General features: G+C 34.1%; 2 protein-coding genes across 3 annotated transcripts; one reads left to right on the top strand and one right to left on the bottom strand.

Moving 5' to 3' along the window:
* The first annotated feature begins 1,189 nt into the window (after positions 1-1,189).
* On the top strand, positions 1,190-5,015 carry LOC120285058. Its single transcript, XM_039295652.2, has 2 exons — positions 1,190-2,323; positions 4,731-5,015. Exons 1-2 carry the CDS (start codon positions 1,441-1,443, stop codon positions 4,733-4,735), a joined length of 888 nt encoding a protein of 295 aa, XP_039151586.1. The 5' UTR covers positions 1,190-1,440; the 3' UTR covers positions 4,736-5,015.
* A 2,327-nt stretch (positions 5,016-7,342) lies between these two features.
* On the bottom strand, positions 7,343-17,315 carry LOC27206785 (sodium/potassium-transporting ATPase subunit beta-2). Of its 2 annotated transcripts, XM_016182595.3 has the most exons (8): positions 17,180-17,315; positions 15,151-15,291; positions 14,346-14,465; positions 11,558-11,563; positions 11,173-11,339; positions 10,993-11,103; positions 10,755-10,920; positions 7,343-9,969 (listed from the first exon to the last, which is right to left on the bottom strand). In XM_016182595.3, exons 1-8 carry the CDS (start codon positions 17,304-17,306, stop codon positions 9,866-9,868), a joined length of 942 nt encoding a protein of 313 aa, XP_016025783.1. In that variant the 5' UTR covers positions 17,307-17,315; the 3' UTR covers positions 7,343-9,865. The 2 variants fall into 2 exon arrangements, with proteins under 2 accessions (XP_016025783.1, XP_016025782.1); XM_016182594.3 differs by lacking the exon at positions 11,558-11,563.
* Positions 17,316-17,378: the final 63 nt, after the last annotated feature.

The following is a 17,378-nucleotide window of genomic DNA, read 5'->3' as shown; positions in this document are numbered from 1 at the left end:
TTTGGCACGCGATTTTTTGCCGTGGCTCTAGAGGTGGTTCGAGAGAGAAAGAGCGCTACAGCAAACAGCTCTTTTCTACGCATACAGGGATAGCAAACAACTGTATGTGTGTAAGTTAACAACGAACTCCCAGGTTAGCATCAGCAGGCCTATTTTTATTCCTCCTATGAATATTAATCATTTTATTACCCATGATTTATTAATATTAAGCATTTAATATTATAATTATTACTCCACTCATGTATGGTCCACCCTAAATTGGGTCCACCCTAATTGGGCCGAGAGCTGAGCCAACATATTGCGCCCTTATGGGCCGTGGCTTTGTCCCATTGGCTAGCAGCGATCGTATGACTTCTGCAAAATGTGCATGGTCACAGTCTGCCACGGGCATCCGGTCATGCATGAGCTTTTGTTAGTTCTTAAGTTCAGTTCTGATTTTATATTCAATTAATAAAGAGCACAAGCTCATATATCGAAACTCCGGCACTTAGCCGTTAAACCCTTTTATTGCAAAATATACCGGCTGAGTCTCTAGGCCAGCGGTATTGAAGGACAGTCTCCTTCCCCCTACTGGACAACTAGCAACAGCCAACCGGCTACTCCCACGCCACTTGATAACTTGTACACGTATGCTCATGCATTGTAAATTTGACAAAATATGCCCTTCACTTTAGAAGTTCGTTGACTTTAAATCTATATTATTTTTTATCAATTGGCACCATGCGAAAAATTCTTGTTTTGCATTGCCTTAACGTTATTATTATTTAAATAAAGCTTAGAAATAGTAATAGACGAATCTATGTACATCACAAAATAAATTTCGAAAATGACTTTATATTAGATTACTTGTCATTAGGGTATTCAGCTTGCGACGTGTGAAAAATTATTAAGGCAATGATTGTTGAGTGCTTATGTCCGCACTTCGTGCCTCCAGATATGACTTTTGCAATAAACAGTTTTCATATTTTTATTTATTTTATTAATTTTTATTACTTAAATTTCTAATATTTCGGAAAACTAAGGGCACCATCTGATCTTTTTATTAATATTTGTAAAATACACATTAAAATTTTTGAAATATTTTTAAAAATAATAAAAAACAAATGTGTATAAAAAAATTTTTTGTTGAGCATTAGTGCACAAATAAAAGTAGTGTATATGTCGCATCATTATTAATCTTATTTTTATTTTCTATGTTCCATCTCTAATAAATAAAATTCGTATCGAGCTGTTCTTGTCTTCGTTTCTTTTTGATCGCTGTTCGCTGTGTTCCGTTATGCGAGTTTAACGGATTTTGCTCGGTCGCAACCGAGGAAGTGTACGACTCGCGGGCGGAGCGCGGCAACAGAGGACCCCGAAACAGTTAACTTTCCGACATCAGAAGTGGGATCGCCTCAGCCCCAAGCCATCACTGATGATCGCCTGTCCACAATTTTAGAAATGCAGCATCGTAATCTATTGGAAATTGTAAATGCCGTGAGGGGCTCGCAGACTACACAAGTAGTTGTACTACCCAAGTTCAACCCTGAGTCCGCCGGTTCAAGTGCAGCCACTTGGTGCTCTACAGTGGACCTTATTGTAGGAGAAAATCCTCTGGATGGCAGTGCTTTGCTCATGGCCTTAACCAAATCATTGGAGGGCAGTGCTTCTAATTGGCTGTCACAAATTTGTTTCGCCGGAATGACTTGGAGCCAATTCCAAGAAATGTTCCTTCAGCAGTATGAAGGCAATGAGACGCCAGCAGCAACAGTCTTTAATGTATTAAACGGGCGGCCAAACGACGGCGAATGTCTTGCGCTGTATGGTAGCCGATTTATAACAACACTTATGGCAAAATGGAAGTCTATGACCGCAGAAGAAATTGCAGTGTCTGTTGCCCTGGCACATGCTGCAAATATAGATGGTAGGCTGCAACGCACTGTGTTCACAACTACTGTCAAAACACGCAACGAGTTGCAGAACGAGCTAAGAGCGTTTTCGTATGGCAAGAGGAAGGACCATCCCGTTCCAGAAAATTCTACCAGCAAAAGAGCTCGCCTACACCCAAATGTTGAGTGCCACTTTTGTGGAAAAATTGGCCACAAGATAGCTGACTGCCGCTCCATGAAAAACAACTTAAAGAATCAACAAGGATCTAGTTCGAGTATTGGGCGCTTATCTGACTCTAAACCTGGGTCAATTACTTGCTATAGATGTGGAAACCAGGGGCATATAGCGTCAGCTTGCCCTGCAAGACAATCGTTGTCAAACCAAACTAAAGCCGACGAGAAGCGTGTCAACGTGTGTCACGTAGTCGAGCCAATTGGGACATTGATATCATCTGGTGAGTCGTATCCATTTTATTTCGACTCTGGAGCCGAATGCTCACTTGTAAGAGAATCTGTGTCCACCCAACTCTCGGGCACACGAATTAACAACATTGTAGTTTTAAAGGGTAATAAATACCCTTAAATAAAATAATACTGTTACCAGTACATTACAAATTTTGTCAAACGTAACAATAAGTGGCTACTGTCTCGAAGTGCTTTTTCACGTAATTCTTAATGATTGCATTAATTATAATATTATAATTGGACGCGAAATTTTAAGTCAGGGATTTAGTGCTACTATAACAATAGATAAAATAGAGTTATGTAAAACAAGGTCTGTGCAAACCCTATCTGCTTTGAGTAGTAGTTTTAGTCTTGAAAATGTTAATACCGAATTGTGTGGCGAGGATAGGAAAATCTTGGTAAATCTTTTGAATGAACTCTGTGACTCATTTATAGACGGTTTTCCCAAAAATCGTGTTACATCTGGCGAATTAGAAGTTGTTGAATTAGAATTGATCCAATAAAAACTGTACACAGACGACCGTACCGACTTAGTATAGAGGAAAAACAAATTGTCCGAAACAAGGTTAATGAGCTGCTGTTAGCTAACATCATCCGTCCTAGCAGCTCACCGTTCGCCAGTCCAGTTTTACTCGTTAAAAAGAAAAATGGTTCTGATCGTCTTTGCGTGGATTACCGCGAACTAAATACAAACACAGTTGCAGAGAAATATCCCTTACCACTAATTAGTGACCAAATATCTAGGTTGTGTGGAGCAAGTTTCTTTAGTTGCTTGGATATGGCCAGCGGGTTTCATCAGATACCTATTCACGCAAATTCAATTGAGCGCACGGCTTTTGTGACACCTGACGGCCAATTCGAATTTCTAACTATGCCCTTCGGGTTAAAGAATGCCCCATCCGTGTTCCAGCGTGCAGTTATGAAAGCTTTGGGTGAGCTTGCCCACTCTTACGTTATCGTTTATATGGACGATATAATGATTATCGCAGAAACAAAAGAAGAAGCTTTTGTAAGGTTAAGGACAGTTTTGAAAATATTATCGCAGGCTGGGTTTTCTTTTAATATCGGAAAATGTTCATTCCTGAAATCTTGCGTTGAATATCTGGGGTTTGTGGTAAAAGAGGGCGAAATAAGACCAAATCCCTCTAAGATAAAAGCATTAGTCGCTTTACCGCCTCCGCAGTCTGTTACCCAAGTAAGACAATTTATTGGCCTAGCCTCTTATTTTAGGCAGTTTGTGCCAAAGTTTTCAGAAATCATGAGACCCTTATATAGACTGACCTGCAAAAACAAAATATTTGAATGGAAACTTGAACACGAACAAATTCGTCAAAAAGTCACTAAATTGCTTACAGATGAGCCCGTCCTTGTTATCTTCGATCCTCGGCATCCCATTGAACTGCATACAGATGCCAGTATGGATGGCTACGGAGCAATTCTACTCCACAAAATAGATAATAAACGTCGTGTAGTTGAGTATTACAGCAAACAAACATCCTTGACGGAATCTCGATATCATTCGTACGAGCTTGAAACTTTAGCTGTGTATAACTCCATGAGACACTTTCGTCACTATTTACACGGGCGACGATTTGTTGTTTTTACAGACTGTAATTCTCTAAAAGCTACTCGCAACAAGACTGAACTAACGCCGAGAGTACACCGTTGGTGGGCATATATGCAGTCCTTCGACTTTGACATAGAATATAGACCAAAAATATAAAGGACCTTTCCTCGTGACAGAGGTACTTGAGGGAGATCGTTATATTTTAAAATCTTTAACTAATAAGCGGACTTATAAGTACCCACATGAAGCTTTGCGCAGTATGCCAACAGAGGAGATCCCCAAAGAGTTAGATCTATGTGATGATCAAGAAAACGTTGAAAGAGACGTTAGAAATCCCTTGGTGGATTCCAATGTGGATGAAAACGTTGAAAGAGACGTTAGAAATCCCTTGGTGGATTCCAATGTGGATGAAAACGTTGAAAGAGACGTTAGAAATCCCTTGGTGGATTCCAATGTGGATGAAAACGTTGAAAGAGACGTTAGAAATCCGTTGGTGGATGCCAATGTAAGCGAAAAGTTACTGAGTTGTTTGAAGACTCAAGTGAATGAGAGGCATTGATGGATTTCAATGCGAGATTGGGGACACATGCAACGTCGCCAAGTTGCCAGTGCTAGTAGGTACACGTGTTACTGTGTTGACTTATTTGATGTCTGGTGACTGGCGGCGTGGCGGGTTGAATTGTCCTAGTGTGTTGCTAATAATAACAAACGATCTTCTTGGTACTTCTGTCACTCGAGTTGGTCGATAACAAGAAAAATAAAATTAAAAAAAAAAAAAAAAAGAGAACCTTTACTAATACTCTGAATTACGTTTAATGTTATCTTTCTAGATTAAGCTTGTTTAATTTCAAAACTTATATTACACACGAGGACGTGTGCTGGTCAGGAAGGCCGTGTCGCATCATTATTAATCTTATTTTTATTTTCTATGTTCCATCTCTAATAAATAAAATTCGTATCGAGCTGTTCTTGTCTTCGTTTCTTTTTGATCGCTGTTCGCTGTGTTCCGTTATGCGAGTTTAACGGATTTTGCTCGGTCGCAACCGAGGAAGTGTACGACTCGCGGGCGGAGCGCGGCAACAGAGGACCCCGAAACAGTTAACTTTCCGACATATATATATTACACATAATTAATTATCAACATAAATATAAATATGTAAAAGGTAGCTAATTCGAGCGGCGATCTTAACAAACGAATTTAAAAAAATTTTAAATTATAATAGTCAGGGCGTGACTTTTTATTTTATTTCATCATATTGCTACGAAATTGGCCAAAACTTCAAATATGTAAATTCGTTTCTTCGATCAGAATTGATTTCGGCCCGAAAATCGTCTTCTAGCACAACACGCACACATATACGCGTTCTCGTCTCTTGTTTTTACTCACACAAGCAAGCAAATTCTATTTTTAGATTTCCTACGCTCTCAGCGTCAGCGAGCGGAACGAGAGCAAATTTGGCCTTCACCAAAAAAGTGGCTGCATAGTGCCAATCGAATGTATGGCCGTTACGCATCTTGTTATTCTAGTGTCTTTGCCAAAACATAAGTTCGTTAAGCATAAAAAAAAAACTAAAATGAAAAAAACACCAACAATAGACCGAACAATCAAGCATAGCCTAGAACTTAATCTACCCTACAAACCAATAAAACTCCATAAATACGGGCCATCATGGACCCTCCCCAATCTAATAGACACATCACTCAGAATCCACAAGAAAGAACAAACATCTTCAGATCAATACAGAAAATTATACGAACACACAAAGAATAACCTTAAAACACATAATTTCATATTCACTGACGGTTCAAAAATTAATTACACAATATCATTCGCCATTACAACGGAGACAGACGTCTTGAAATACGGCATACTGCCTCCATCCACCTCCGTCCTCACCTCCGAAACAATCGCCATCCTAGAAGCAATAGAACTTACTAAAAACCGAAGAGGCAAATTTATTATCTGTTCCGACTCCCTATCAGCAATAGATTCAATTCAAAACACAAATAATAACATTTATATTTACCCAAGCAGAATACGATCGCTAATAACGCAACACGCACCTAAAATTAAAATAATTTGGATTCCTGGCCATTCAGGAATAAAAGGAAATGAACTAGCCGATCAAGCTGCAAAATCAGCAAGCAACATGCCACTTATCCTCACCCCAAACATAAATACCACAGATATAAAAAAACAACTTAAAGCCGACCTTGCGACAAAAAAGAAAGAAAACCTAAAAAACTGCAGTCCATGGTACCAATCTATTAATAGGAACACCTCACAGACATGCGATTACCTCAAACAATCTCACCCAAATTGGAACAGACTTGACCAAATAAAAATAATACGACTTCGACTAGGACACACAAACATAACCCACCAACACTACCTAAATCCCAATTCAATACCCACTTGTCCGTTTTGCCAAGGTGATATTTCAATAACCCACATATTAAACTCATGCCCATCCCTCCTACAAGCCAAAGAAGATATGTTTAACAACACCAACCCTCTAGACCTTCTTAGCAAACCAAATCCAGATAACATACAAAAACTCATACTTTTCCTCAAAAAAACCCAATTATACCACAAAATCTAAAAACAAAACAGGCAATTGTACATAACAAGCCAGCAATTAGTTATCAAATTAGATATTAACTAAATTAAGATATAATAACATTGTAAATAAATATAGCTGTAAGCCCCGTAGCTAATGCTATACTATCTAAGTTAGTATAGTTTTAGCTAAATGAAGCTATAATAAAAAACTTTCTCTCTTTGTTTTTGTTTTTTTTTTGGAATTGCTTAATTCCATATCAACATATTATTTTTATTGAATTAAGTAAAATGTGTCAAACAATTTATTCTTTGTAACGTGTACATTGACTTCGTTTTTAATGGGATTTTTTCAAGAATTATGTAGCACATTGTATTACATTTTATAAGTTGTTTTTATTTACTTCTTGATGTAAGTTTAATTTAATATTTTAGCTTTTTTTATTATTTTCTATTATAGTTATTTTTAAATAATACAAAAAGCTGTGTCGTTCGTCGTTTTGTTGCCCATTTTATAATTTTTTCTTTTTAATGAAGATGTCGTAAGAGCAGTTTGGGATTTATTTTTGAAATTCCTACACCTGACTAGAAAATCAAATTCGTATTATTGATTTATGTTACTTTAGGTCTAATAACTTTTAAAGAAAACCTAAACAAGTTATTTCTACGAAAGATAAATTGTAGTTTTTGAATTTATACTGCTCGTGTACTGCGGTCTGCGCTTTTGGTTGAAAAGGTTTTAGTGGTAAACCAAGAATTATAAATGAATGCATACTTACATTTTTTAATTTTTGCATATAACATATATATATTTGCATACATTTTGTAAATGTTATTCTTTCTTAGAGCTATATAGTTTAATTTAAATACACTTTTTTTCTATTTCATTTAATTTTGGTAATGTCACTAGTTGTTTCATACTTTTTCGTTAATTTATACCAATTATTATAAAACGAAAATTTGATCAATTATCGTTGATTTATACACACGCTCCAGTGTGTTTGACTTCTCTGTGGGAGACCTTAGAAAACTTTTTGGTAGCGAAATCTGAACATTGGGCATATTTATAAATATGTGACTTTTTTAAATTTCTAAAACAATCATTGAAAAACTTTTGTCGCCGGCTTACTTACAAAAGTTCAATTTTTTATTGTTTTTTCTACGTGTTTATTAATGCATTAAAAATGGCAGTTTATTTATATACTTGTTAAATATAATTTTATTAAATAAAGTTTAGTCTTTAAAGTAATATTTTATTCGAAAACGAATCATAGCGAGTTATTGGCAGCCGCTGGCAGACCATTCCAATCAGCAACTGATGAACATAATTTTTTTAATTTATAAGCAGCTGGGAAAAATATTTAATTGTTAGTTTGTTTTTATGTGTTTATATGTTTAGAATATATTTATTAATAAAAATAATGAATTCTGATGTTACCCGAGATAATCTATTAAGATTCAACGACGCTTTACCAGGAAAATTGTAAATTAAAAAAATATTCAAATTTAAATTTGTGTGTAAAAGAAATAAATGAATAAGCAAGCACAATTTAAAGGTATTTCTGCCCGCGGTTACCTGAAGGATAAATATATTTCAAACGATCTCCCAACCAGAACTTTTGGTTAAAAATTAAAAGTTTTGGTAATTTTGTTTTACTACTTAACTTAATACTTTTATTTAATAATTTGTTAAGCTTAGTCTTAGGAAAACATGCACTACAAAGATTTTCGAAAACCATTTCCGCATTACATTTTCGAACCATTTTACATGGTATTTTAAAGATTATATTTTAATAACGTACACTGGTTAAACTTAATAAATTTGATGAAGTCAAATGCGACTTCAAAAAATAATGAAGTCCACATACCAAATTTGCAATAGAAATGGACATGGCATCAATATTTCAATTTCGATTTCTTTTAATTAAGTGAAATATTTTCTCTTGAGATATTTCTGTTTAAGTTCTTTTTGTGAAATTACGCTTATTATATATTTTATTTTATTTAGGCTGCACTTTTTCTTCTTTTTAGCAAGACTATCATTTATATGGCTCAATACCTTATACGAATCAAAGAAATTTATCTTGTTAAGTGGATGGAAAAGAGGAGACTCAAATTTCTCTTATTATTTTCACAATCTGGTCAACGGGTTGCCTGTGAGTAAATAACAAAATGTAATATAATATACATATAGTATATTGCAGTTATACAGTGAGAAACTTAACTATGCGAACGGGTGGACTAAGAAATTCTTAACTTCCCTGGATTTCGCTGTAAAACATACATATGATGGAAACGGGTAAATTGGGTAAAGCAACTTGAATTTATTTCTGTGGTGTAGTATACATTATATATTTAAATTTTATATGCTCATTATTATTGCAACCCGTAATATTTTTACATTTTACTCAGTTATCTCTGCAGTTTATTCTGTGTTCTTCGGTTTTATTAATTTAATTTATGTATTTTAATGCGATTCATCCATCGGTGATCTCAAGAATAAATAAAGAGGCTTCAGTAGATATATGCCTTGATTTGCTTTCAGTTTTCCTTTATTTAATAATTCATAAAGATTTTTTCGATTTAGTTTTCTAATTCCAGTTGTGGTTTAATTCTTTGCAAGAAACTACAATTTATGTTCTCGTTGCATTGTGAACGCAGTATTAACACAAAAAAGTATTAGGCATTATGTAATTATAATTTTTCGAAGTGGGTAAAATAATGTTTTTTTTAACATTATATTGAATAAACCAAATGATATTTCAAAAACCTTTACATTATATTTTGCTTTTAAAAATGATAATCGCGATGATGGGATAAGGTACTGAACTTTGGTAATTGTTTAAGTACAATATATGTTAGAATTTTAGTACTCTTGTTTGTAGTACTTGTTGTTTCTTGCTATATGAGGGTAAAACTAAACAACAAACAAGAATTGAAATAGGTAAAATTTTTTGCTATGAACATTTTGTTTATGCTTCTGCCTATTTGCTGTGAAAAAGAAGCTATGATTAAAAATTAAGGTTTTTGTGTGAATATGCGTGAGGCGGTGTTTATTTAGCGTTGGGTAGGGTTCTATATTCTAAGCTTTTTGTTTTGCTTTATTGGGCAAGGTTTATTTTCTCTTAAAGGTTTTCATTGGGTTTTGTAGCTTTTTTTTATTAGTTTTCTCTTTGGTTGCTGCTGTATTTCGCACGTTAATTTTTTTGTTTTGTTTTTTTTTTGCAATAACCTGTCGTTTCTGCGCTACTACATTTTTCTTGTATCTATTCTGTGTGGGTTTTGTTGCCAGTTTTTTCTAGATTCCATTCATTTATTTTATTTTATTTTCTCATATATTTTTCGATGACCACTTTATAATACGGCCGATCTCTTCTCGCCAATGACATCTTCGTAACGACTCTCTTAATCAACCATCAACTCGAAGTGAACGGATCCTCTTCTGTCTGAACGGTCGTGATTAATGTTGCGGGCCCAAGCTTTACATTCAATATTGATCAAAACGCCGGCTAAAATAAAGAGTTACCATAGTAAGGGCTTACCACATTGCAAATGTATGGTTAAAAATATCACTTAAATATTATAAGTAACAACAAAGTTTGCTATAGTCTTTCCCAATGAACCCATAGAAATAAAACATGTTAATAATACAATTTAAAAGGGCAATCATTTTTTAAAAATAATTATAGACGACTTCCTAAACTGTGAGACTTCCGTTACTCAGCTAGTTGTGATAAATTGCAACATAAGCTTAAACAAAGTTTCCATTTTTTGCGGCTTATAGGCATAAGAGTGTTATATGTTGTTGACATATCTATAGAAATGGGTATAAAAAGTGTGGGCGTGACTTTTTGTGTCGGTAACTATAGTAGTAAATATAGAATGTTATATTTACTGTGTTCTCTTCGTTTGTACGGACAGTTAAGTAAACGGACATGACAAGATTGACAAGAGTAGTTATTCTAATAAATATGATTTGCAAAGTTCTAGTACTATATTAACACGGTTATGAAATGGTTCTAAAACCGTTGATGGTACGGCTGATCACGGCTGAATAACTTGGTCAATGGCAGCTAAAAATATGTAAGCCCAAAAATGAAAATTACGCGATAAAAACTCCATCTGACTATAGAATACAGTTTGTTAATTAATTAAATAATGGATTTCCTACCTTTTTATACAAACATTATACATTTGTATTTGTAAAAAACTTCTATCAATAAAAACAACATTGCATCGTTTTTATAGAATAATTATTAATTACCCATGTAATACATATACAATTTTTACTTACTTTCAACGGTAAATTGAACAGCAACAATGGGCGGTATATATCCCTGAATGTTTTTAAACGGAAAATAGTAACGAGGAAACCCCATGCGGGGATAGTAGTCACGTGCTTTTATGTTCTCGACATCAGCGGGATTTTCTCCCTCGCACGAGACCCAAACTACATTTGTCTGGAAGAAGAATATAAAAAACCATTTTTTATTTAAATTCAATTATTGTTAAAATATTGTTTCTAAGCTTACTTCATTGGGCCTAAGACTTTGCTTTTCCTTGATGTGCTGTTTTAGTTCCTCTGGCATATGATCTGGCAAGGTCTTAGAATCGTTGTAAATTTCTGGTATCCAATTGTAAATCTAGAAATCGAATGTAACTTTTATGTTCAGGAAATGATTTGATTTTGCCTAATAGTTTAAGTCTTTTACCTTATTCAACTTAAGGAAAATACATGGCCGGGCAACGTGGTAGCCAAAGTTGTTGTCAGCTGTACATGGCGAGAAGCTGGAGAAGTCAATGCCGCAGACTTTGTCGTCTTGTGGTGGATGTTCAAAGCTACAGTTCACTTGATTCTGCTTCTCAAGATCTTGGTACGCTGCGAAGTCCGTTAACAGAGTTTAAGAAGGGTAAAGCCTTAAGATCGTATTACTTTATATTGTTTTGTCCACAGGTTAATATTTTTTATTAACTTTACATTAGTAAACATTATTTATTTACTTTACGCCTTTTGTTTATCACTAATAAGCTTTGCAAGACTATAAAATAGCGATAAAGATTTCTGTTTGCTATTTGTTCGATCTGTGTATAACTTACTGTGATCTTATTATTGTCGGTTATCACAGATAAAAATGACAAAAAAAATATATCATTAAAATTAATATGCAATATCAAAAGCCCACGCCTGAGAAAGCATGCCATAATTTTATAATATACGAAGTGTATGTCAATTATAATTAATTTATATGACAAGGAATGATTGATTCATTTCTGACCCTGAAGACAAATCGTTCAAAAATATTTAGTACAATAGTCCTATAGGAGATTGAGCAATATTTAGAATATAAAAACAAGCCATAACAGAATAATTTCCCAAAAAATGTTATTTTATATGTAAGAATTAATCGTATTTGCGAATGTTATTCGAATCACCTTTAAATATTATGTTTTTAGCTTTGTAGCTTTAGCTTTTGAGACAATGGAAGTGACAAAAATATTTATTTGATGGTGCTTTTTATTATTTTTAATAGTTCTAAAAATGTCTTGGCTTATTTAAGACACTGTTTTAGTTTTAAAGTACTCGAATCGCACCCCAATTTACAAAATGTCGTACAACTGGCCAGATTTAAAACGACTTTAAAGTACCTGAACAGCTATTCTCAGTTTTGCTGCTGTTTAGTTTTCTTAATGTCAACTTCCATCTACCTGTTCTGTTACATACTATTTAAGTAATCTAGTATACCATGTAACTTCACGAATACTAGGTATAAAACCTAGTGTGTGTATCTGGTACAAACACTATGTCCTTTATTAAATTTATATTCCGGAGGTTCTCATGGGATCTATTTATATATATTCTATAGTCGACCGCTTTAGTTTAAATTAAAAAATGAATTGTATATTGTTCAAAAACTAGTGTTTATCAAACGACTAAAAACAACGAAGGTACATTTTTTGCCACTTTTATATTTTGAATTTGTTGTGGTATTTAGTAATACCTCATATAAGCAAGACTTTTGGGGAAGTTTCACGCAGATAGGTTTAAAATTGACTAAACTGGACGGAACGAAAAGACGGACGTGGCGGTGCACTATGGTGAAGTTGATCCGTTGTTTTGGCATAAATGTGTTTTTAAAAATCTTGCAAACTTTAAAAATTAGTTTCTTAACTAATTAAGAATTGACCAAAGGTTTATGTTATGTAGCGCAAATGTAGGTTACCAGTCCAATGTTAAATATTAACAGCTTTAAAGTCAGTTGTTGCAAACATAAAGCACGTTCCGTTTTTTAGTGCTTACGAAAATAGATATCTTACACGCAAGGCACACAAGCGTTTCTGACCATACGAAGTATATATGTTCTTGATCAGGATCAATAGACGAGTCGATCTGTCCATGTCCGTCTGTCCGTATGAACGCGAGATTCCAGGTACTATAAAAGCTATAAGATATTATATATTTATATTTTATATATATATTTAGATTCAGCATACAAATTTTAGAAACATAGACGCAGCGCAAGTTTGTTCACCCAAACAGCCAAAACTGCCACGCCCACATTTTTGAAAAAATATTGGATATATTTTCCTAATTTTATTAGTCTTGTAAATTTCTATCGATTTGCCAAAAACATTTTGCCACGCCCACTCTAACGCCCTAAAGCCGCCAAGCCGGTCACGCCCACACTTTTGAACAATTTTTAAATTTGTTCTCAATGAGAAAAATTATGAAATTTCGGCACAGAAAGCAAGCAAACGACTTCTCAAGACTCCAGAAACGTAACCCTGGATTATTGTTGCAAGCGTTGAGTATGGCTGGCACGTAGGAATGAGCTCAACGATCTGGTTGCAGAAGCTGAAGCGAAGATTATTAGGAAGTGGATAATCAAACCCGTATAACATAAAGAGGCTCTGGCCTTAATTTTGGATCAAGGACCTACAAAGTACCAGTTCTGTGCGATTCAGGAGGACGCAAAGAACAGAAAGGCTGCAATTTATCCCAACTATAAGGCAGTGGCCGAAAAAAAAATGTTGCCGTAGCGATAGTAAGCCTACAATATCTCATAAATCATACAGTAGCACGAAAAGCAAGAGGAGGCAATGGCAATGAAAAATCAGCAATCAAACTTTTTCAAAAATTTAATATAATGGATAGCAATCCTCAATAATAATAAAACCCTTTACGTTATGTTTAATTTGTACTTGACTGTTATTGACGGAAAAGTGCTTAACGCCCTTACAAATACGAACTCATTCCAGGCTTGCCCCCATTTGCAATGCGACTCCGAAAGATTTTTTGCGCCACAAAAATTTTAAGAACCTTAAGTTAGTACCGATTGTGGACAATCTAATACATGGTGTAGGTCGACTACATTTCTGGTCCCGTCGACAAAAGCATGGGCTCATAAAGGAAAAAGAACATTCAGCAATTACCACCATTCACCACCTTGCCAAAATAATTCTAAATGTATGTATAAGACTAAGAAATAATGCTCATCGTATCTTTAATAATTTACGAGATATTACTTTATACAAAAAAATTTAAAATTCCGCATAGTGCGGTGGGGACTGCTCAGAAAATTATATAGTGTATATAGTTATGTAGAATGTAATTGTCTGATTTATTGTCTGATAGGGTATTATAAGTGAAAGATGTTGCCGATCATACGTATAGATAGATCGACACGCGGACAGACAGACGGTGTTCCTTACCAAGAATACACATATATATTTAATTTATCCGAAAACGGATAAAAGTACAAAAAAAGTTGTAGAAAAACAATTAGGAACGCAACTTATTAAAGACCAAACGCCAATATAAAGTAAATTGATATAACTTTTCCATTATAAGTATGTTTGAGACTGCTGTATTCATTGTACTACTTACATTTCAGAAAACGTGAAGTCTCGTCCACCCAGTACTTATAGTTATCCTTCTTTGATGACTCGTACCAAACTAATGTGCTCTCAACATTCGCTTCCGGTGGCATTGGTCGAAAGCCTAGACCTGATGTAAACGGAACAAATTTTAGCTTTGGAGTTAAAATAAAATGGAGATAAAAATTAATTATTATAACTATTTTCTCTTTAAAGCACGATACTTGTATATTCATTTTTGAAACAGTCATCTTTCTGGTTACGTTCGTAGTTGTCTTTGTTAGAGTTCCGGCCAAAGAGACTTGTGTTTCATACCCGAAAATACGCATAAATAATCAGTAAATTTGCTTTTGCTATTTAAATAAAAAGGATGTGGTCGACATCCTGAAATTTCAAAGCATATAAACTGCGCTTAGTTTTTCTTTTCATAATGTTAATGAAATGTAAAGTAATGAATTTTATTGATTAATCTGATTTCTTACTCTTTGACTCAGAACTTTGGTGTACTGTCTGATAAGAAATATTCTTTTATATAGACAATTATAAAACTGTGGTTAAAGAAATTTAAAATTAAATATTATATTTCTGTCTGGAGTATTGTTCCAATGTGCGGAACACTTAGTACAGAGAACATTACAATGAAAAAGAATCTAGAATCCAGAACTATTTTTCTAAATAATATGTAAAAATTGAGTAAGTATTAAATTTGTATGTTCAATTTACGTAATTTTTTCTTAACTGTATTCCCAAACACAGTCTAATGTTTTTAATAAGATTGTGGACAGTTAAAGGTAGTATGATATTTCGTTACTTACCTGGGTTGGACCCTATCAAGCCATTGTCAAGCATCCATTTTGGCTTTTCATTGTCCAATGTTTGATAAAATACAGTGAAAATTGCAGCAAAAAAACCAGTTAACGCCGCATAAAATATTATGTAAAATAGAAGAATTTTCGCTGGAAAAATGTGAAACACGAAAAGAGTCAACGGTTATTAATTACTCATAGGTATAATTCTTAGCTTCATTAATAACAAGAGAGTTCGCTATAGCAGAGTTTCACGACTATCAGATACCCGTTAAATAGTCAGTGAACATTAGAGAGGGCGAACGAGATACCAACAAGTGAGACCAATTTTCTATCAATGAAAATGGAAAGGAAATATGCATGTAAGAATCTGCTTATAAATAAAATATTGCCAGTATTAGAAAATCCTAAATAAAATGATGAAAGGTGTGTAACACACAGTGGTGGTCCCTAGTATCTAATTATCAACATTTAGCAGGCTTATTCCAGGAATTCCCGTGGTTTCAATGTTATTTCCTTTATGTTTTCTAATATAAATATGTTAATGATTTGCCTAGAGTCCTGTGCGAATGTAAAGTTCATTTAGACGCTGATGAAGTCCAAATATATGTTACTATCCCAGTAGGAGAAATAAAAAGGAGGTATTTATAATCTTGATTATTATCCCCGACAATTAGATACCCGTTACTCAGCTAGTGTGAAATAGGGTTGCTGAATCACGATATAAATATAACATAAACATATCATATATCGACTCGGCTATTGATCAGGATCAAGAGTATATATTCTTTATATAGTGGAAACGCTTCCTTCTGCCTGTTCATTCCTTTTAACGAATCCTGGGTATTAATTTACGAGTACCGGTTATAAAAAATGTACAAGACTACTAAAATACAAGAGAGAACGCAATCCAGCGTTCCAATCGAGCTTCCAATATCTATCGATATCCCAGAAAAATTATGAAATTTTGCGCTGGCACTTCCACTAGCTGAGTAACGGGTATTGGATAGTCGGGGGACTCGACTCTTTCGGACTGTAAATTCATGCAAATCTTTTATGATTCGCAAGCTAATTGCGGTGTCACTGGTGTAAAGGTTATAGTTTTTAGTTGAATTATTAAGTTTTCGTTAAAAATCGCATCGTTTTATTTAGCATGTTGTTAGCTAACTTTCGAGTATCACTGTAAATTGAAACGATATTCATTTAATTGCTTTACTTGTAGCCCGGTTTGCTGCGCCGCAAGTTGATTTCAATAATTGAGTCCCTGATGAATCTATTTTTTAAATTGCCTTTATGATAATTGTGGCAATTGATAAATGGACCGAGATTTAGATACCTTGTTAAAAAATTTGATTTCATTTAAAAATGTATACGTACTTCGTTTGACTGCAAAATTTAAATTATTTAATCTTAAATTATTTAATGTGTTAATATCATAATATATATACGTACATATGTACGTATATCTTAATATAAATGAATACAACCGTAATAAAAAAAACAATTAGCCATGCCCACAATCTAACTTACCCTTGTAAGAATTAGGACAACACAGCCATTGTTTGCATTACAAAAAGAGAATAGGGGTTTACCTTAAATTTAACTGTAGTGACATACTCCCGTTTGCCAGTAAGCAGGTTACCCCCAGTCGCAACGCACACAATTCAGACGTTTCTTACATGTCCTATTATAAAGCTAGTACAGTTATAGAAATTGATTCAATGGGTCTAGAATTTGTTTTATTAGCTACTTCAATTTCCGAAACTCAATAGCTTGAACCATTTGATTAATAATTGATTTTTGTTAGTAATATAATTTGGTAAAATATCTGTATTTATATGCCCGATACCCATAAATCTATGCTAAATCGATAAAAAGTAGAAAAACTATATACATCCTACAAAATATACACATTCTCAATCCGAGTGTACGGTGACATAGACCACAAATCGATTTTATTGATAAATTGTTTTAATAGTTTTTAATATATGTATGTATAATATTAATTTAAATGTAAGCGATTTAATAATGTACTTACCCCAACTGGATCCGGTGCGTCCAAGGCATTGGCTAGTTTCACTGTTCCATAGGAATTTTTTGAAACCCTCCCATTTGCCCATTTTCACAGGTGGTGCATAGTATTCACCAATTTTTTTATCTGCCATTGTAATTTTTTGGTGTGTTGATGGGCGTATTGTCTTTCAAACGATTTCCTTTTAAACTATTGGTTTAGTGTT

The sequence above is a fragment of the Drosophila simulans genome, chromosome 2L (genome assembly GCF_016746395.2).
Source record: "Drosophila simulans strain w501 chromosome 2L, Prin_Dsim_3.1, whole genome shotgun sequence".
In the NCBI taxonomy this organism is placed as follows: Eukaryota; Metazoa; Arthropoda; class Insecta; order Diptera; family Drosophilidae; genus Drosophila; species Drosophila simulans.
Note: the sequence above shows the minus strand (reverse complement) of the source record. Positions and strands in the feature narration are given on the sequence as shown.

Excerpts from the sequence above, each read along its gene's own strand:
- LOC27206785 (XM_016182595.3), bottom strand. The coding sequence starts at position 17,306 with ATGGCAGATAAAAAAATTGGTGAATACTATGCACCACCTGTGAAAATG. Across the intron at positions 11,104-11,172 it reads TTTTCCTTAAGTTGAATAAG|ATTTACAATTGGATACCAGA; the intron begins GTAAAAGACTTA and ends TTCGATTTCTAG. Across the intron at positions 10,921-10,992 it reads AAAGTCTTAGGCCCAATGAA|ACAAATGTAGTTTGGGTCTC; the intron begins GTAAGCTTAGAA and ends TTCTTCTTCCAG.
- LOC120285058 (XM_039295652.2), top strand. The coding sequence starts at position 1,441 with ATGCAGCATCGTAATCTATTGGAAATTGTAAATGCCGTGAGGGGCTCG.